The 22,031-nt window shown below is 44.6% G+C and overlaps 1 protein-coding gene across 2 annotated transcripts in view; it reads right to left on the reverse strand.

The window, feature by feature from the left end:
- SORL1 (sortilin related receptor 1) overlaps positions 1-22,031 on the reverse strand; it is a 65,252-nt gene that overhangs the window by 14,981 nt on the left and 28,240 nt on the right. For both annotated transcript variants that reach the window (XM_069948789.1, XM_069948787.1), the window contains exons 16-39: positions 21,356-21,441; positions 20,607-20,779; positions 20,387-20,518; positions 18,598-18,689; positions 16,441-16,687; positions 16,217-16,355; positions 15,213-15,386; positions 14,884-14,997; positions 13,413-13,535; positions 11,584-11,703; positions 10,392-10,517; positions 10,178-10,285; positions 9,618-9,749; positions 7,077-7,208; positions 6,328-6,462; positions 5,552-5,710; positions 4,989-5,135; positions 4,628-4,756; positions 3,772-3,898; positions 3,358-3,527; positions 2,918-3,030; positions 2,683-2,787; positions 2,370-2,436; positions 1,576-1,658 (exon numbers count right to left, since the gene is read on the reverse strand). In XM_069948789.1, the coding sequence (XP_069804890.1) occupies positions 1,576-1,658; positions 2,370-2,436; positions 2,683-2,787; positions 2,918-3,030; positions 3,358-3,527; positions 3,772-3,898; positions 4,628-4,756; positions 4,989-5,135; positions 5,552-5,710; positions 6,328-6,462; positions 7,077-7,208; positions 9,618-9,749; positions 10,178-10,285; positions 10,392-10,517; positions 11,584-11,703; positions 13,413-13,535; positions 14,884-14,997; positions 15,213-15,386; positions 16,217-16,355; positions 16,441-16,687; positions 18,598-18,689; positions 20,387-20,518; positions 20,607-20,779; positions 21,356-21,441 (3,133 nt within the window). The remainder of the gene's footprint in view (positions 1-1,575; positions 1,659-2,369; positions 2,437-2,682; positions 2,788-2,917; positions 3,031-3,357; positions 3,528-3,771; positions 3,899-4,627; positions 4,757-4,988; positions 5,136-5,551; positions 5,711-6,327; positions 6,463-7,076; positions 7,209-9,617; positions 9,750-10,177; positions 10,286-10,391; positions 10,518-11,583; positions 11,704-13,412; positions 13,536-14,883; positions 14,998-15,212; positions 15,387-16,216; positions 16,356-16,440; positions 16,688-18,597; positions 18,690-20,386; positions 20,519-20,606; positions 20,780-21,355; positions 21,442-22,031) is intronic.

Raw genomic sequence — 22,031 nt, forward strand, 5'->3', positions numbered from 1 at the left:
AATGCAAGGAGCAGAGGAGGAGACATGATGGAAGAATGCAGGGAGCAGAGGAGGAGACATGATGGAAGAATGCAGGGAGCAGAGGAGGAGACATGATGGAAGAATGCAGGAAGCAGAGAAACAGACATGATGGAAGAATGCAGGAATCAGAGGAGGAGACATGATGGAAGAATGCAGGGAGCAGAGGAGGAGACATGATGGAGGAATGCAGGGAGCAGAGGAGGAGACATGATGGAAGAATGCAGGGAGCAGAGGAGGAGACATGATGGAAGAATGCAGGAAGCAGAGGAGGAGATATGATGGAAGAATGCAGGAAGCAGAGGAGGAGACATGATGGAAGAATGCAGGAATCAGAGGAGGAGACATGATGGAAGAATGCAGGAAGCAGAGGAGGAGACATGATGGAAGAATGCAGGGAGCAGAGGAGGAGACATGATGGAAGAATGCAGGGAGCAGAGGGGGAGACATGATGGAAGAATGCAGGGAGCAGAGGGGGAGACATGATGGAAGAATGCAGGGAGCAGAGGAGGAGACATGATGGAAGAATGCAGGAATCAGAGGAGGAGATATGATGGAAGAATGCAGGAATCAGAGGAGGAGATATGATGGAAGAATGCAGGAAGCACAGGAGGAGACATGATGGAAGAATGCAGGAATCAGAGGAGGAGACATGATGGAAGAATGCAGGAATCAGAGGAGGAGATATGATGGAAGAATGCAGGGAGCAGAGGAGGAGACATGATGGAAGAATGCAGGGAGCAGAGGAGGAGACATGATGGAAGAATGCAGGAAGCAGAGGAGGAGACATGATGGAAGAATGCAGGGAGCAGAGGAGGAGACATGATGGAAGAATGCAGGGAGCAGAGGGGGAGACATGATGGAAGAATGCAGGGAGCAGAGGGGGAGACATGATGGAAGAATGCAGGGAGCAGAGGAGGAGACATGATGGAAGAATGCAGGAATCAGAGGAGGAGATATGATGGAAGAATGCAGGGAGCAGAGGAGGAGACATGATGGAAGAATGCAGGAAGCAGAGGAGGAGACATGATGGAAGAATGCAGGAATCAGAGGAGGAGACATGATGGAAGAATGCAGGAATCAGAGGAGGAGATATGATGGAAGAATGCAGGGAGCAGAGGAGGAGACATGATGGAAGAATGCAGGGAGCAGAGGAGGAGACATGATGGAAGAATGCAGGAATCAGAGGAGGAGACATGATGGAAGAATGCAGGAATCAGAGGAGGAGATATGATGGAAGAATGCAGGAAGCAGAGGAGACATGATGGAAGAATGCAGGAATCAGAGGAGGAGATATGATGGAAGAATGCAGGGAGCAGAGGAGGAGATATGATGGAAGAATGCAGGGAGCAGAGGAGGAGATATGATGGAAGAATGCTGGAAGCAGAAGATTGGAAGAGGAAATATTATGGAAGAATTTAAGAAGGAAAAATATACATTATGGAAGAGTTTGGGCAGGGAATGGAGGTAAAGAGATGATGATCTTCCTTAGGTGTTTTATATCCAGATCACTCCTGTATTGGATTTTATTGAGAAACATTGACGACAAAAACTCACCAAGACATCAGAGTCCACCCTCAGCGTAAACTCCACCGAATCTTCATTGATGGTCTGGATCTTGATGTTCGGAGGAGGGACAGCTAACAGAAAAATAATGTAGATGTATATACATGGGAAACCCCTTGAGGTAACGCCATTCTTTATATACTATCCAAACCACAAAAGCACATTCTATTGTTACAACATAATTACACAATTATATATATTAAAAAAAAAAGATACACCCCATACTTTCTGGAGTTGACCCTCTTCTGGTCTGATAGGATTACCAGATGTGAGAAATGTTATTATTATTATTTTTTTTAAACTGTATTATGTATACTGTATTACTATTTTTATACTGTATTATGACTTTATTTGAGACTTTTATACATTGTTGCATTTAACCATTTGTAGTGAGGGCTGTTGGCAGGATACCCTGCTCTTATCTGGAACAGGGTAAGGTGACAGTGGTTTCTAAATGTTAGTAAATGTAACCCTGTGTGATTACAGCTTGTGTATAAGAACATTTCTTGTAATGATATGTTGTGTAATTATGTTGTTACAATAGAATGTATTGATACGCAGCCATCCTTTTTTTGCATGTGCTTTTGTGGTTTGGATAGTTTTCAGATTTTACATGCAATGTCTTGGCACTCTGAGGAATACACAGTGATGCCCTCTTGTCACTTGAAATATTCTTTATATACTGTATATATGTTCAGTAACCAAACACTGATGTAAAAGTACAGACGTGACAGAAGACCATATCTAGGTGGACGACCACATACATGCTGCCATCCCAGCCTTACCTTTTGCAGTGCTGATGGATTTGATGCTGCTCCATTCACCGACCCCCCGGCTGGTCACAGCGGCCACCTTTAACCAAGAAAAATATAAGTATGTCATCAAAACCATGAAAAGTTACAAAAAGGACAGAAAATAATAAGGAACTAGATGAGGTTTCCCACATCACAGTGTTACGTTCCAAGACTCTGCCTACCATGCAATCCCAAGGATCAGTGAAGAAGCAGATGGATGTGCCTGGTCACTGCAGAGTAGTTTTCAAGATTGGTGGCCGCGTCAATGACAGTGCCAAACACAGGAAAATGTCATGATACTCACCCGCACGGAATACAAAGTGTTGGCTTCTGTATAGTGAATATTGTAGCACAGGTCCTGAGTACTGAAAGATGACCAGCCCTTTGAAGTATTTGTGCTATACTCCACCTAGATGCGAGACGGTGCAGATATTACACACAGTGCAGTATAAGACCTCCACCAGTAGGGGGCAGTAAAATATAAGACACAATGAAGAGTCTTAGGTCATTAGGATCCAATACTGAATTCAGACACTCACCACATACTCACGGATTAACCCATTAGCGTTTGCAGGAGGCGACCAGCAACAGATGATGGTGGATGGGAGATTCTTATTCAGGTCAAGCTGCCGTAGCTGGGGTTGACCAGGAACTATTGAGGTATAATAATAATATCTCAGTCTGCTGGAGAAATCTTACATTTGCACGGCATGAAAATTGTAGCAAGAATGTAAGGATTAAAGGGGATTTCCAGGCAAAATGGATTGATGAGCTATCCGTCAGATAGTCCACCAGTGTATTTTGCCCAGAAAACCCCTTTAAAGTCTCTACTCTTAGCATATGTGAAGAATGTTCCAGATCATTTCTTTCATACTTTCAGCCACACAGAATACAATGTTACTGACGGAATCCACTTCTAATATTACATTTAGCAGTAAGTTACCATAAATCAGCACAGTATATGTAAAGTTATACATACGTCCTTCAGGGGTCCGGAGCGTGATCATGTCGTTACTGTTGTGCAGCTTGCGCAGACATTGCACCTGAACCTTCGCTTGATATGTTGTGTCTGGTTTGAGAATCTTTAATACACAGACGGTCTTGCTGCTGTGAGTTTCTAGCAACTTCCATGTGCTTTCCCCGATAACCCTTCGGAAACCGGAGACAAATGACATGGAATCATGGGGCAAACAAATCCGATACTTAAAAATAACAGCTAGGTGGCGCTCTGTGCTACATACAAATCTGAGCAGTGAATGCTGAACCCCCCTCCCTGGAGCCACATACATGCAAACATGGAAGAAATATAGAGAAGGGGACATTGAGATAAAGCAATGAAACCATCTGCCATTCACTTTCTATAATGTGACTAAGGGAGTTCTGGAAACATTACCTGTAGTACACGTTGTATATACAGGATGACAGCGGCATCTTCTTGGGACGTGCCCACGTTAGGGTTATGTTGCCAGAGAAGTCAGCCGACCACTGCAGGTTCTGAACCTTGTAGACCACACTGTCATCTAAATATACAGGACACAACGGGTTAGACTTTCAGGTTTAGAAAGCCCACAGAAATAAACAGAACTAAAATGTGCATAAGTTTTAGCTTAAGGCTATGTTCACACAATGTATCTTTTTTTATTAATCACAGCCGTTATTGCAAATTGCAACCATGGCCGTGATTAATAGAAAAGATACACTGCATTGAAGTCAGAGGGAATTCTGGCCAGAGTGTATACACATAGTATACGCTTCGGCCGGGATTCCAACCAGCCGCACGAAAAAAATGACATGTCAGTTTTGTGCAACCGCTATTCATTGAATAGTGGCCGCACAGAACTCTCAGCTCCGGACACACTTTCCATTGTTTGGTATGGTGCATTGGTCAGTTCAACAGTACGGTACTGCAGTAACGGCCTGGATAAACTTCTCTGATACCTGATACATGGCCGGGTCACAGAACAGAACCCGGCCACAGAACCCGGCCTAAGGCTGCACAGTGACTGGCAATGTGGGATACAGGACTGTGCACAGAATGTGTGAATGCCCTGTTAGCCCTGATCCCACTGTTTGTTACAATGTATCAGTGAAGGTAATCCTTTCATATCTAATCACAGCAGCAGCACAAACCTCATCCATGTCATGGATTCCACTCGCACTCATACACTGTAAAAAAAACCTCCATGATCTTGTCAATGGTCACTTGACATGAGCTGTACAGACTATAGTCGTTTTAGAAGATCTCTTACCTGTACAGTTATTCTCATCACTGCCATCAGAACAGTCTAGAAAGCCATCACAGCGGTCAGACAGCGCTAAGCAGGCCTCCCCGTCATCACATAGGGTACCGTTCACACAGGAGGAAGGCCTATGAGTAGCTACAGAATAGATTGGGATCACTATTAGGACAGTACAATTGCAATCAGTCTCTCCTTGTGCTGTGCAGGTGAATACAACACACATAACAATCCTTGCTACAGGCTGGAAACAGGAGGACTGCAGGGAGGTGGACACAATCTATTGTTCCCTGTTATCAGCCATTACAGGCTGTAGACCAGAGGACTGCAGGGCAGGAATCTATTATTCCCTGTTATCAGGAAACAAACTTACGGCAGTGAAGTTCATCTGTGCCATCCTGGCAGTCCGTGATCCCGTCACAGCGCTTCCACTTGGGTACACAGTATTTTCCTTTCTGACATTCAAACTCGAAGCTGCTACATCGGTCGTGTGTTGTGGTGCTGGGTACGGTGACGTTGGCTGCTCCCACCAGACAAGAAGGAAAAGAAATCAATGTTTGCTGCTAAAGTACAAAAATCAAGAGACAAGTACCCGTAATATATCTTGGTAACAACTAGTATGGATGTCATGACCTTATGGACTCTCACAGACATCCTTGTACTTGCTATGGACTCTCACAGTTATCTCAAAACTTGGTGTGGACTGTCACAGATATCCTTGTACTTGCTATGGACTCTCACAGTAATGTCAACACTTGGTGTGGACTCTTACAGATATCCTTGTACTTGCTAAGGACTCTCACAGAAATGTTAGCACTTGCAATGCACTCCCACAGTAATCTTGGCACTTGCAATGGACTCTCACAGTACTCTGCACATGCGTTATGGACTTTTCATCAACATAAAGATTCAGAGAAATAAATAGAGGACACTCACATAATGTACTGGTAGTAGGACAACCCTCCTCGTCAGATCCGTATATACAATCCTTGTAACCATCACAAACCCAGGTGTTCATAATGCAGACTCCATTGTCACATCGGAAGTGATTGGCTGGACATGTTGATGGTCGGGCAGTTGTCTGAGGAATCGTTTCTGTTCAAAAAAGCATTGGAATACTTTGTGTATTTTTTTCCTGCACAGATATATAACTTAAGGGGGAACTGTGGCGATTGTTTTTTTAAATCAACTGGTACTAGAGTTATATAAATTTGTAAATTACTTCTCTTTAAAATTTTCAGTTCTTCCAGTACTTATCAGCTCATGTATGCTCTGGACAGTTCCTGACATGGACAGATGTGGCAGTGTGTCATGGGCACTGTGTCAGACTGAAAAGAATACCACTTCCTACAGGACATACAGCTGATAAGTACTGGAAGAGTGGAGATTTTTTTAAGAGAAGACATTTAATATAATAGAGTACCCCTTTAACATTTCATAGACGAAAATAAATGAACTGAGCACCGTGGCAAGAACCTCCTGTCTACAATACCTAGTACAGGAAGCATCTTTCTGTTATCTACTAGTCCTATCAGATATGGCTGTTTTTGTCACTTTTTTTTGTCATTTTAAGGCTCCTTCCCATCCCTCCCACAGTATCAGGGGTAGACTCCTTCCCCTCCTCACATAGTCACCCCATAATGAAAACATGAAAAGTGTAAGATAAAAAAGAACTAACTATTTCCAGCAAAATAACAGAGGAGAAGACAAACCTCCGCACTCCTTCTCGTCCGACCAGTCCCCACAATCATTCTCGCCGTCACATTTCCACCGTGTGGGTATGCAATGGCCGTTCTCGCACTGGAACTGATAGTATCGGGCACAGGCGGGGGTGTCTGTAGGGTTCGCTGTAGCAGAGGAGACAGAGAAGAGCAGTGTACAATAAATAGTGAAGGCAAGATTCTGTGCAACTCCAACCATACAGAGGGTGAGAAGCTCCGGGCCTCCATAGGTTCCACTAATGCAACAAATTCATCCCCCACCTCTGTAACAGGCCACAATAAAAAACACAACACAAAAATGTCTCCCCATGATTTTCCTATATAGAATCACGTGAAATTTAATAAAATCATTCAGACAGTCCCTGCCCATATGTTCTATTAGGACGAGAGCTGCCGCATATACTGTGTACATGTAATGTGTGATGCAGACTGTATGTATAGAATATCTGTGCAGTAAATCTGCTACATGGTAGGAGCATAGTAGTGCATATTTACTTCCTTGGTGTCAATCATCTTCGTCCCCATAGACTTACAACAGAGCTGCTGGATGGAGATTGCTGCGAGCCAGGGAGTAAATTGTGCTATTGTATTCTTCCCAATATCGTTCTCCTAATCAGTGTAGGGTGACAGGTCAAAAGTTTTCTTAATGACAGCACCCATAAAGTGGTATTCTGATCCATTAGGTGCTAGTTAGTGTCATTGCTAGGTTATAGTTCATCAAAAGCCTGACTGAGACTGACCGCAGTTCGCCTCATCCGAGTAGTCGCCACAATCGTCCATGCCATCGCACTTCCACACCAGGCTGATGCAGACCCCATTCTGGCAGGAGAAACTCTGAGAGTCGCAATTCTGCTTAAATTCTGGATCTCGAGCTGAAAGGAAACATTGAAATAGGAAAACCGTTTTATTTTATGGCGTATAAATTCATATAGAGGTTTGTTCCAATTGCATCCAGTTTAGAGAATCCTCAGCAAACGGCCTGGACAGCAGACTAATCAAATGCATTAGTGAAGGTAAAAATAAAACTGTCAGGACTAGTCTTCAGCGAACTTGCCGAACTGTTTGGGATCAACAATGTTTTCTGAACCTGAACACCCTAGAGAGTCCTGGAAATCATGGAGACAGAATTTTCCTGGCAGCTCTAGGGTCACATACAAATTCTCCAGCCCTGGGGAGTCAAATGGCGAGCGTTTGGGTTCAGAGAATGCTGCAAAACCCAAACAGTTCGGCAAGTTCGTTGAACACTAGTGAGTAGGGCTGGGCGGTATACTGTCAAAATACCGATACCGTCTGTGGCGTCGGTTAACCGACCTCAACTCTGCCAGGACGGTATCTGCGGTATTTCCCCCCTCCCTCCTCCTCCTCCTCACCCTGCGGCCGCATGCTCTGCTCCCCTCTGTTAATCTTTTTGAGGAGGAAGGCTGGAGATCTGACAGGCTGCGCACAGGCGTGCTGTGTGCTCAGCGCTGCTGCCGGGTGGCTCACTCACTTCTCCTAGCTTCTCTGGAAGCTACACAGTGTGCCCTGCCCCCACCTCTCCCGTACATACAATTGGTGTCAGGTATGGGTCGGCACATCCTCCCCCCACCGGGCACCGCACTCTGTCCCCGCACAGGAATCCTCGGCGTCCCGTTATCTTTTGGCAGTGTTGGAAGCAGCCATGTGTGACGATCTGCCGGTGATGCTGCCGGCAGATATATGTGCTGCAACACTGAGTGATGGGGGGCAGAGGATTCCTTCCTGTGGGGGGGGGGGAGAGAGAGAGCAGTGCCCGGTGGAGCATGGAGGTGCCGACTTATACCTGACCCCTGCAACAACAGTATGTGCGGGAGAGGGGGGGGGGGGGTCAGAACAGCACGTGACAGTGACTGGGGGTACATATCAGATAGATATAGACAGACAGATAGGAGATAGATGGAAAGATACATAGGAGATAGATAGATAGATAGATAGATAGGAGATAGGAGATAGATGTCTATCTATCTATCTATCTATCTATCTCCTATCTATCTATCTATCTATCATCTCCTATCTATCTATCTATCTATCTACCTCCTATCTATCTATCTATCTATCTATCTCCTATCTATCTATTATCTCCTATCTATATATCTATCTATCTATGTATCTGTCTCCTATATATCTATCTCTCGCCTATTATCTATCTATCTATCTATCTATATACACACACACACTGTATATATATATAGATAGATAGATAGATAGATAGATAGATAGATAGATAGAGCAAAAAATATAGGCAGCACACTAATTGAACTGTGGGTGCCAGCAGACGTAAAAAATCAGCTAGTAAAAAATACTCTGATGGTAATACAAACGTGAAAACGTGAATTTATTCCATATAACAATGTGCAGCAAACTTCACAAGTAATATACGTTTTGGCATCTCCTATTCCCATTTTCAAGTGGCACTTGAAAATGGCGTAGGAGATGCCAAAATGTTGTGTATTACTTATGAAGTTTGCTGCACATTGTTATATGGAATAAATTCACTTTTGTATTACCATCGGAAAATGGGGTTTTCAAAAGGGGTGTGGCTTTTAAAAGGGGCGTGCCATAATGATCGTTCAATTTATCGTTACCGCGGCTACATGTACGATAAACCACGATATTGATTTAGGCCATTATCGCCCAGCCCTACTAATGAGGACAGCAGAGAGATTAGCTCACAGAGGATTGCCTAGACTGGATACATTGTATTAAACTCTCAGGTTATAAAGTAATATTGTCATTTACATAAATGTCCAGACATGTCAAAGGTTTAAAAAGGTTTATATCGCACCAGGTCTCAGTACAGAGACCCACTGTGATCGACAGTCATAACTGGGTGAAGTGCTGTCATGGGCTCCACTCCCTATTCATCTGCCTCATACAACTCAATAGGCTATAATAGAGCAAATAAGTTGGATCAGGATAAGGGGAGTGGAACACCCTGCCATGTGCTTCAATCGCTTATAAATAGCGATTGCACTGAGTTTTAAGACGGAGACCCGATGCAATCTAAATTTTTGACATGTCTGTACAACACATCAACAGTTAACATCATGGGTTTCCAAACTGCGGCCCTCCAGCTGCTGCAATATTACATTTCACATCATGCCTGGACAGCCAAAACCAAAGCTTTAGCTGTCCGGGTATGATGGGAATTGTGGTTTTGCAACAGCTGGAGGGACGCAGTTTGAAGACCCATGGTTTACATAATGACAGTAGGGCTTTATAGTTAATATATATGAATATAACTCAGGAGACGCAATACTCACAACATCCGGCGTATGCAGGGTCCTCATCGGAGCCATCGTGACACTGCACGACCCCATCACATACCATGATGTGGAATAAACACTGCAGCCGGTTCTTACATACAAAGTCCATGTAGCGGGTACATAGGGGCTCTGCGGGGGACAGACATCATACAAGCTAATTCTCTCTGTTATCTGTTCATACTAAAAACATCCACCTATACAAAGCAGTGACTGATGAACAGCCGACCACTTGGACCCCACAGAGCTCTACAACAGGGGCGGACATATTTATTCAGCTGCTTCTCTATCTCCAGGGAGGTAAGGGACTGCATACACCTGTTCTCCAGATGGTATATTCTGTCAGTAGACCAAGACAGTCTGTGATGGTGCCTGCTATGTGGGATCTACTTACTCCCCCACCACCACCAAAAAACAAAAAAAAAAACCTGCAAATACAACAGACAAGTACGGTCAATTAATGGCATCCACAGTGTTGGTACTATCACCCCATAGTGACATCACTGAGGGTCCCACATCAGATTTGGGGTCAATGGGGGGGTGTATGAGGCATGACTCACCGCAGTTCTGTTCATCTTCTCCTTCTGAACAATCCTTAACTCCGTTACAATGTCTCCCCGATGGGATACAGGTGCCGTTTCTGCACTGGAAGCCGTTGCACTTCTTTTCTGCAATACGGGAGATCGGCACACATGACCATATGTCATATAACCATAAAGTTATGACTACTATTGAGACCCTGCCATAAGGAACCATCTGGACTTAGCTCCTTACCGCAGATGGTGTGGTCCTCATCTGAGCCGTCCTGGCAGTCGGAGTCGCCATCGCACACCCATCTCTGGGGGATGCAGTGACTGTCATGACACTGGAAGCTGGAAGGTTCGCAGGTGTGTGATATGGCTGCAAATAAGAGGGTGGGGGTGTCAGGTACGTGCATATCATTCTACAGCCGCTTCTGCTAATGTGTTTTGGTCCAAAGTACGTCATTCTATGTATGCTTAGGTGGAGCAGGTATTCTTCCTGTATGTTCAATATCTATGTTCAATATAAATTATGGGGACCTATCTATGTATAGAGCAGATAGAGCAAGAAAAAAGAGCAGAGCATCAGAAAGCTGTGCACACCAAGGAAGCATGATAAAATAGCTTTATTATTACTGGCGAATAGATAAAAACACTTACAACACACACACACACACACCCTCTGAAAGATAAGGAGTGTGCCAACACATTGCTGCAATGCCAAAGAAGCTTGTCTGTAAAGACCAGGAACAAATACGAGACAGGTAAAGTGCCCAACAAAGTGTCAAGCATAGTAGACTTGTAAAATGCAACCTGAAATGTTATATCAGGGAGGCACAGTGGGATAGAACCCAACGTGTTATGCTGTCTCCCAGCGGCTTCATCAGGGTAATAACGATCATATGCCGGTATATATACTAAATACGCACTGAAGATGACAAATATGGCTCTAGGAGTACAGCGGCGGAACAGATCATACAACGCCCAAGTACAGCATCTGGTGCATACAAGGTAAGCGCATTAAAGGGGTTCTCCGATTAAAATTTACTTTTCCCCTACCCACAGGATAGGGGACAAGTTAAAGATCACGGAGGGTCCGATCTAAATGCGACCCGGATCTGTATTCAAAACAAAGGAGCCGGGGGCTGATCTGGAGATCGCTGGGGCAGAGGTCGGACCCCCTGCGTTCTATTACTTGTCCGCTATTTGATACAAATGTCAAAAGCAAGTAAAATGATGGCTGTCACAAAGGAGAGAAAATACTGATTGTCAAGTTAAATAAAATTTAAATAAATACCTTCCCTACCTCCAATGGTGCATGTGTAAACCTAAGGATGGCGCCATGTGAGTCAGGCAGCCAAAGTAACAGTATACAAATAGGCAAAACACGAGGCCCCCATGATTATATGATCAAGGTTAATAATGTGCAGAAATCTGGCATCTACCTGTACAGTTGGCTTCATCAGACCAGTCCCTGCAGTCATTGTCCCCGTCACAGACCCACGACTGCCGGATACACATCCCAGAGCTGCAGTTGAATTCGTCTTCCTTACACTGATGCGCCTCTGCAAGAAAGACGTTATCAGACAATGCAGAGATGGATCCGCCATCCCCAGAGAGAGCAGACAAATCTCATCGTATCTAACCCTGTCTGTCAATATCTGCCTGTTTCCAGGAACCCAGTCGTCAGCCAGTAACATTTTATTCTGAAGTTTTTACCGGATCCGTTTTTTTATAACGGAATTCAATGGAAAAATGGATCGAAACGGATGCACACACATGCATTAATTTTTTCCAACCGTTTTTTGCAAAAAACGGATTGCAAAAACGTAGTGTGAACCCAGCCTTAGACAGAGAGATGTGCGTCTGATAATGATACTTTAGATGGCCATGCCAAAGAGTTAATCAGCTGATAAACAAGTGTTTGCTGATCGCTGGCCCTTTTACATGGTCCCATTATCGAGGAAATTATCAATAATCGGCCAGTGTAAAGGGACTCTAAGAACTGACAGCAGAAGAAACAGGAAATCCCAATCGAGCATCCCTATGTCTATAGGTGTAATAGAGTAGGATTCAGCATGTTTGGGTATTTTACAGTTATGTAGACATTAAGGCGTATTCTCATCCTAAATAACATACTTATACTTGTAGGACTCGTCAAGTTAAGTATTTTTGCAAATACACTTATTTACCACATTTACATCCTCCTGATATGCCATTCTTTCCACTCTTTCTTTCTCCTGTATATAAGGGGCCCAATGCGGATACATTTTGGCACAAACACCTGTTTTGAAAATACTTTAAGTGACACTGTCACCCCTTTGTGCATTCTGACATCTCTACACAGATGTAAAGGTTTTCATACCTTATTTTATATCATACGTCATGGTGCTTGTTCAAGTTAAAAGTCATCTTTTATCAACTGCAGATTGTGTTAAGTGGGCGGGGCCTCGCGGCATTAGTGACACTTAGCCCCGCCCACAACGCCACAGTTGGTCCCGCCCCCTCGCTGGCCTTGGAACAGGCTGGCCAAAATGTCTAGACCCCACCCCCTTTACGTTGGCCAACCAATGGGCGTAAAAGGGGCGGGACCGACTGTGCCGTTGTGGGCGGGGCTAAGTGGCGCTAATGCCACGAGGCCACGCCCACTTAATACAATCTGCTGTTGATAAATGGACACTTTTTACTTGAACAAGCACCATGACGTATGATATGAAATAAGATATGAAAAACGCTAAATTTACCCTTTACACCTGTGTAGAGATGTCAGAATGCACAAAGGGGATGACAGTGTCACTTTAACTAGCACTGGGCCCCTTTGCACCGCAGAGGGGCCCGGCCACACGCAGAGGAGGCATGGTACTGTGTGCAGACAGAGGGTCTCCGATGTGCATGGGATTTATGTACCGGCATTGCGCCTCTACATAAATCCCCAGAGCCTCTGTGTTGCGGGGACATTTTAAAGCTTGGCGACAAAATTGCCGAACTTAATAAATTTCCCCTAAAATCTTTATAAATATATATATATATATATATATATATATATATATATATATATATTCAGTCTGACCACTGCTTCTTGGTGGTCAGTAACCTAGACAACGAGTCATCAACAATGTGAGGGAAAGAGCAGCATATCAGGAGAAGGAGACAAGTTTGGTAAATGAATGCATAAGCAAAATATTTAACCTGCTAAGCCCTACAAGTACAACTGTGTTAGTTGAAATGGGAATACTGCTTTAACACTTTCTATTGTCACATATTTGCCCCTCACCACAATGGCTCTCATCACTGTTGTCTCCGCAGTCATCTTCCAGATCACACTTATAAGACAGGGGGATGCAGGTTCCCGATTCCTGACACCTGAACAGAGTGTCCGGGTCGCACGCTGTGGTCGCTGAGGAGGCAAAACACAAAGGATCAGCAAGAAACGTGCGAACAAGTGACATGAACATTATATATCTGGCCAAGATCATATAAACTGCAACCTATCGCCTCATTCTGTGCTGTGGAGGGAAATGCAGAATGCAGGGCAGAGGCTGACCATAGAATAGCTGAATACAGTCTATTGCTCCTTGTTATGAGCTATCTGAGGCTGGGGGGGGGGCTGACTATAGTGTTCCCAATGTACATAGGTCAGTCTATAAATTAGAGCATAAGCTTTATGTTTGCTTGTCTCTAGCTCGTTACATGCAGGGGCTATGCCAGGGATGGGCAACCTTTGGCCCTCCAGCTGTGGCAAAACTACAACTCCCATCATGCTTGGACAGCCAAAGCCAAAGCTGGAGGGCCAAAGGTCCCCCATCCCTGGTCTATGCAGTAGTACTGTGAAGGTGACCATAAAGGTGATGCTACTTAGGGTAAAAACACCATAATCCTTACAGGGGTAGTCCACCAAAAAAAAATTTCTTTCAAATCAACTGGTGCCATAAAGTGCCAGAGATTTGTAATTCACTTCTATTAAAAATTTTTAAGTCTTCCAGTACTTATCAGCTGCTGTGTGTCCAGCAGGAAGTGGTGTTTTCTTTCCTGTCTGACCCAGTGCTCTCTGTTGCCTCCTCTGTCCATGTCAGGAACTGTCCAAAGCAGGAGCAAATCCCCATAGAAAACCTCTCCTGCTCTCCAGACTGGAAATAATACAACTTCCTGTTGGGCATACAGCAGCTGATAAGTACTGGAAGGCTTGAGATTTTTTTATAGAAGTAAATTACAAATCTCTGGCACTTCATGGTAGCAGTTGATTTGAAAGAAAAAATTTTTTGGTGGACTACCCCTTTAAAATGGCTTTAGGTTTGTATCTGCTTCTGGAAGAAGAAAAGGAATGAGCACAGCACCTTGAACCTACATCGCAGCCACAATACAGACGCAAGAAAGGGACACCGTTATATAAAGAATTTATGGTAAACAACACATTGTACCGGAACGACTGCGCAGGACAGGAAACTGCTGACCGTCTATGGACTGACCAAACAGAATGTGATATGTATGTGCCTTGTGACTTGAAACCCCGCCTTTAAGTTGAAAGTTTATATATTTCATGTGAAACCGAATAAAGCATGAGTGTGCACTCCTAACTCAGCTGAGAGTGGAGGTTATACGTCTTTTTGCCTGGTGTCATGTCCTCATCGTTAGCGCTCAGCTTACTTAATTTGGACAGGGAAAGTCACTTGGGAAAAAGGCAGATAAAAAGCAAATCTCGCCTTATCAGTACCACCATAATGAGTAGTAGCAGTGTGTGGACTCACGGCAGTCTCTCTCGTCGCTCATGTCTCCGCAGTCGTTGTCATTGTCGCACTGCCAGATGCTGTTGATGCAGTTCCCATTGGAGCAGCGATACTGACTGGGTAGACAGGAATGTTCTGCAAAACAACAAAAGAACTAAATATAAAAAACAAAGTATATCATTCCTATAAAAACACACTGAAACCACTTTGCCGGAGTTATAAAGTACTGTGTAAACAGATACTGACCATTGTGACCACTGTGCGCTGAATCTATATGAAGCATATAAATATATATAAATAATATACATTCGCATCAGTATTGCAGCTCTCCGCATAACTCCACCACTCACCTTGCTTGACACAAGTCTTGTTCTGCAGCTGATAACCAAGTGGACATTCACACTGAGTGTCCCCAGAGGATGACGTCTCCTCCTTCACCCCCTCTGGACATCGGCAAACTCTACTGTTGTTGGCTTTGGGCAGACACAGGAGACGGCAGGAGTTGGACGTGCAAGCATTGAATCCTGTGAGGTGAGACATCAATGTGGGTGAGATACTGCACTGCTTACACTGCAGACACTGAACAAGCAGGGCAGCCTAACTGTGCAAATTAGTGAGGGCAGCTCTGCAGTTTAGTATAAATGTTTACTTTATGTTATATGTAACCAGAAAATATCACTCGACGTGGTAGCCAACTGCAAACCACTATAGGGCTATGTTCACACAACGTATCTTTTGTATCAATCACGGCCATTGTTACAATTTGCAACAACTGCCATGATTAATACAGGGAATCCCGGCCGGAGTGTACACACATAGTATACACTACGGCCGAGATTTTAACCAGCTGTACGGGAAGACTGACAAGTCAGTTTTGTGCATTCGCTTTTCATTGAATAGAGGCCGCACAGACCTGTCAGTTCACACAATGGAGAGTGCGGCTGTGTGCTATGGTGAATTGGGATGCTGGCGCGCACAGATGTGCCGCATCCATATTTAACATAAATGAAGTTCATCCAGGCGATACTGCAGTACCAGCCGGGATGATCTTCACTGTCACAACCGGGTCACAGAAATCCATAGGACCTAGAAGGAAAAAGAAAAACCAACTAACTAAACATAAAGGAAGAAACTGGTCTGGAGAACCCAGACCTGTGTCTGCCTCCTACTGACACTAAGCTAAACTGGTTTAGCTCAGTGCCTGTGGGCGGGTATATCCTGCTCAGGAGGAGTCACTTCCTTTGTTTCTCTTAGTGTCAGCGCCTCCTAGTGGCAGCAGCCTATACCCATGGTATCTGTGTCCCCCAATAAGACGCACGAGAAAGAGGGTTTTAGGGTATTCTACATATTTTACCTGTCCATTTTCCCTTATAGAAAATCTTCATGTCCATCACTCCAGACAATCGACCAATCAGGACTTCAGCCTGGGCTCCATTGTACTTTGAGGCCCTAAAGATGCTGAGCTGGGACCAGTCGTCCCAGTAGATCTGGTTCTGTCAATGGGAGTAATAGGGACATTAGTGGTCACGGGATCTCTGCTGTTACATGGCAAGATGAATTGTCTGTTCTCTCACTTACCTTGAACACGGCTATGGCATATGGATGAGGAAGATTGTCCAGAACCACCTGCCTCTGCTGGCCGCTAAAGTCGATCCTCTCTATCCGATCCATGTAGGCTTCAGTCCAGTAGATCCAGTTCTCATCCACAGATATGCCATTGGGCCATTTAATTCCATCAGAGACCAAGTGCGTCACCCCTGAGCCGTCCATCTCACTCCTGTAGATTCCATGCCGCTCGTCTCCCCAGTCTGTCCAGAACATGAGCCTGAGAACAGCAATATGGGGGTCATTCAGCGCAATGACCATGCAGGAACATGTATGGCTGCTTACACAGAGTGCGGTTATATCTAAAGCTACTACCTAGGCAAATCCCCTCCTTATAATATCTTCTCCCCTCAGGTTATGTCTGCAATATCCTAATAATACTCTAGTGATATAGATACTTGTAGTCTATAACAAGCAGCACATGTACTAGTTTTCTGTTGCTTCAGTAACCAACGCAAACAAGTGTAGCTGCAGTGTAAAGCATTAAGACGTGGGGGCAGAGAACCATGCTAAGCCCCTAATGCACAGCTGTTGCAAAACTACAATTCCCATCATGCCTGGACAGCAAAAGCTTTGACATCACAGCTAAGTTTCGAGCCACTGTTCACAGGTGTGCCTTTATAAAGCGGTGCTGCAGTGTAAAGCATGGAGCAGCAGCCCATTCTCAGATCGAAACTTAAAGGGGTTATCCAGCAAAAATCTTTTTCATTCATATCAACTGGTTTCAGAAAGTTATGTAGATTAGTAATGTACTCCTATTTAAAAATCTCAAGTCTTCCCACACTTATTAGCTGTTGTATGTCCCGCAGGAAGTTCAGTCTGACACAGTGCTCTCTGCTGCCACCTCTGTCCCAGACAGGAACTGTCCAGAGCAGGAGAAGTTTTCTATGGGGATTTGCTACTGCTCTAGACAGTTCCTGACATGGACAGAGGTGGCAGCAGAGAGCACTGTGTCAGACTGGAGGGAATACACCACTTCCTGCAGGACATACAGCAGCTGATAAGTACTGAGATTTTTAAATAGAAGTAAATTAAAAATCTATATAACTTTCTCAAACCAGCTGGTTTGAAAGAAAAAGACTTTCACCAGACAACTACTTTAGAGCCACAACTACAAGGTCACAAGTTCACAATCCACAAGGTCCCTTTCACACTTCCGTGAAATTAACCCAGAATTCTCATCAGGAAATCTGAGTAAATTTCCGGATTCGTGTGGTTCTACTGGGCATGGATACCCTTCAGGATTTTTCTGTGTGTCCATGTCAGAAAATAGCCCCGGAAAATACAGGATAAGTTCTATATTTGCCTGGAACTCCGGCACGGATGCCCTATAGAACCCGATGGGGGCATCCAGAATTCCTGATGCACATCCGGAATCTGTCCAGAATTCCTGATGCATAGCATGGCAGCCCAGGCCAGCATCGCCGGGTTAGGATGTCAGCCCTTTAACTTTACATGCTCCTAATCGGGAGCACATACAGTTAGATGTGGCACAGTGATTGACCAGGCCGGAAGCCATTGGCTACTGATCCTATCAATGACTTTTGTGGTCGTAAGCAGCATTACACCTCTGGCCACAGGGGGGCCTCTACTTCCTTCAGGAAATACTGATGGCTTCCTGAAACCTCCTGAAAGGCTTCCTGATCAATGTTTCCTGTCCGTGAAAATGGCAACGGACGTGTGAAGGGGGCCTAAAGGAATGACTGCACTATGATCAGACTAAGAACTGCATGTTTTTCTCTATGGGGCCCTATCTATACTGGACAGATTCCATCTCATCCATGACAGACACTGCTGATGAGGACGAGGAAGCGGATGATTCAGTCGTTCTGGGATCCCACATTATAATCATCCCATTAGGATGTGGCTATCCTTGTGGGATTATAAGTAAATATACTCAGTGGCAGAGGGATTCTGTGGTGAGCGCTCATTGTGGACCGCTGCCTCCAACTACAACACTCTCATCTACACTGAGTCTCATCCAAGCAAAGTACAACTCTATTGGGTGGTGATCAGAACACAGGAAATTACTCAAATCCTTTCTAATCGTCACTAGAATGCCCTATCATTGCTGAATGTTCTCTACAAGGAAAGCAGCTGCTTGTACCGAGCCCCAGCCACCCTACTCACCCTTCCTTGGGCACTAAAGCCAGCGCTCGCGGACGCTCCAGGACAGTGGAGTTGAGGATAGTCAGACGTAAGTCTCCATCAGGGTTAGCAACCTGAAAAGCAGAATCCAGCCAATGGATGTGTAGTTAGAAGTGTGTCCAGGAATAAATAATAAGTTAGGGAAAAAGGGAACCAGTATGCAGCATTAAATGGGAACTGACACCTTAATAAAACTTACAAGATGTCCAGACCCCCACCTGCCTTTCCCATGTTGCTCCAGGAGAATGTCTTCATTGTAAGTCCGACCCAGCTGATGGACTGGCCACTCAGCCAGTGACTGGAGCCGCATCCCGCCCCAGTCACTTACTGGCTGAGTGGCCAGTCCATCAGAGGGGTTGTGACATGGACACTGCGAAGATCCCAGAGCCCAGCAGGGGTCCCACGACCGCTCCAGCCGCTCACTGCAGGCACGGGGAGAGGTAAGTTGTTGCATGTAATAAATTTCCCCCCTCCCCTTGCAGGCTGATGGCTTTTAGAAATTACCGGACTTCTCCTTTAAGTGACAGGGACGCATAAACCTTTCACTGATCTTCACCATGCATCCTTACATTAACCCCTTCACTACTCTAAACCACCAGGGATCCGGGAATGAACCATCTTGCTGCCCTAGATCCCCAAGCAATCCTAAGGTTGGAATCACACATAGCGTACTGGTCAGAAATCTCAGCTAAAACCAGGAGAGGAACCTCTGCCCTAGATCACAGGAGAGGCTGACATTAAAGAGTTATTCTTTTTTAAGACATTTATGGCCCATGTCTGGAAACTGCCCCTATCTCAGAGAATGAGGCTCCCTCCCCTGCCTGGTTGCAGCGGCCAGAGGGCTATTTTATGCTGTTTATCCAAGTCCCATCTACTTCTAGGAGAATTTTGTAGTTGCCATTTGTTTTTACAATCCTGGCCACCACCAGCTGTAGCTGCCTGGCCAGGGCACCCTCGTTCTTGAGATAAGTGCCATAAATACACCATGTATGTTGGAGATTGAAATATTCCTTTAACATGTTTATAGGACCCTACAAAGGCTTAGAGCAGGAATGGGAAACCTTCGGCCCTCCAGCTGCAGCAAAACTACAATTTACTACCATAACTGGACAGATAAAATGTAGGTTCGGCTGTCCAGGCATGATGGACGTAGTTTTGCAACAGCTGGAGGGACGAAGGTTTCCGATCCCTGACTTAGGGCCCTATTCCACCGGACAATTATCGTTAAGATTATCGTTAAATCGTTCGAATCTAAACGATAATCGTTTGGTTGAATTGCAGTTAACGATTAACGACCGAACGAGAAATCGTTGATCGCTTTATAAGACCTGGACCTATTTTTAAAGTTCGCAAATCGTTCGCATTGAATAAGACGTTGTTCGGTCGTTCGCAGTAGATACGAACGCAATAGCGAAGAAAAACTCATCATACGATCATAAGTAACGATTATCGTTCCATGGAAATGAGTGAACGTTTTCAGGTCTTTCGCAATAGCGGTCGTTTGAGATTGTTAATCGTTAACAATTATGCGAACGATAATCATCCGGTGGAATAGGGCCCTTAGAGGGAACACAGCCAAGGATGCAGATGAAAGTCACTTGCGGAACATGGCCATGGGTATAAAGAGAAGTTCCTTGGTAGCCAAGCCACCAGAGCCAATAAACCTTTAGCTACACCACTAGGGCAAACCCTGTATGCCTGTATTGCCTGTATGCCATACTGTTAGCACTGTATTTTTGCCCATATACACACCATACATGTCACTTTGTACCTCTATTTTTTTTATTCCAGCATCAACCCAATACAGCAGTTGGCTCAGGGGGTCAAACGCCAAAGACTCCACGGTCTCCAGCCCACTTCTGACCAGGACTTCCTGCCCGGAGCTGCCATTCAGACAAAGCCGCTGTAACAAAGTGAAGAGATAGTCACTTCTTCCACATTATAAAGCACCATGATGGGAATTTGCATCACTGGCAGCGCAGAGTTGTTACCTGTATGATGTCCAAGGTGACATCAGCCCAATACAAACAGTTACTTTCATAGTCGAAGTCCAAGGCCACAGCCCCCCGCAGACCCTTCAGCGGCAGCTCCTCACTGACCCCGGAGGACAGGTCATGTCGGTAAATGGCGTTCCTCATGGCGTACAAGATAAACTCATTCTCCTCTTAAAGATGATAGATAGAGATGAGAAGTTTATCACACATGACCATGTACATCACAGATGCTGCAGAGGTCACATGGTAAGATACTACAGGTTCTCTTATATACAATCACAATCAAAATCACTGCAAAATCTGTGATGGGAGATGGGAAACATCTCTACCATGCGCTCCTCTACCCCTCTGTGTCTGTGTGAGTCCATAGACTTATATTATGCGACCGTCCTGGTCACGTGACACAGAACCGGGCTTGTTCTTGGTCTCAACACTCAGACCCAGACCGATCATATCTGAAAAGTTTTTTCTAATTATGGGTATGCTTTAATAACTGTATAATGTAAAGTTCTGCAACTGTCTAATACACTGTAACTTCTAATTGTTTGCTATTTTCAAGAACCCTGCTTGCTGTCGCTGTATGGATACATTTTTGCACCCAACACCTCCAGCCACTGAGAGCCAAATCCCAAGTGTTTGGGTTCAGCCCGTAACCAGTCTGTGTGTAAAATAAGAATGCTTCTATTCACTTACAGCAATGTGGGGAACTGACACACAGTATACTAGCAAAGTGGCATATAATTTACCTCCTACAGGGCAGGGGACGTCCTCTCCATCCAGCCGCGCCTCGATGTCTCCCCCAGAACATGTATCTCCAGAAATCCTGCGGTATCTAAACCAAGGACCTAACTGTTAGGACGGGCAGCAATGCTGGGATATCCAATATCAAGTGCAAAACCCAAATTGATAAAACATAATAATCTCCTGCTATATGTAACTATATACAACAACATCTACAGATCCATCCCACCTATTCATGTACATTGGCATTAGTCATTTATGTGACCTAATGAACTTTACTCCAAATCATGTGACAAGGTGGAATGTATAGTTATAACAAATGAACACCCAGACCCCAACCAAGGAAAACCTTTTTTTCACAAGTCTCTTTAACTTGTCAAAAGTGTCTTTAAGAGTCACTGTCGTATTTTTTTTTTTGCAGAAATCAATAGTCCAGGCGATTTTAAGAAACTTTTTGATTGCGTTTATTAGGCAAATATGCCATTATCTGCATTTAAAAAGACTTTTCCCAGGTTCCCCCCTCCTCTTTTTCATTTACTGCAAAATATGAGGAAATTGTGACTTGTTGCATCAGACACAACCCTGTCTGTTCTATAGAGAGGGGAGGGGGGAGGAGGGACATGAGTTGGCAGTGAGAGAGGAGAACAAAGGATTACAGACACAGAGTTGGGTGACAGTGGT

The sequence above is a fragment of the Dendropsophus ebraccatus genome, chromosome 12 (genome assembly GCF_027789765.1).
Source record: "Dendropsophus ebraccatus isolate aDenEbr1 chromosome 12, aDenEbr1.pat, whole genome shotgun sequence".
Taxonomy (NCBI): domain Eukaryota; kingdom Metazoa; phylum Chordata; class Amphibia; order Anura; family Hylidae; genus Dendropsophus; species Dendropsophus ebraccatus.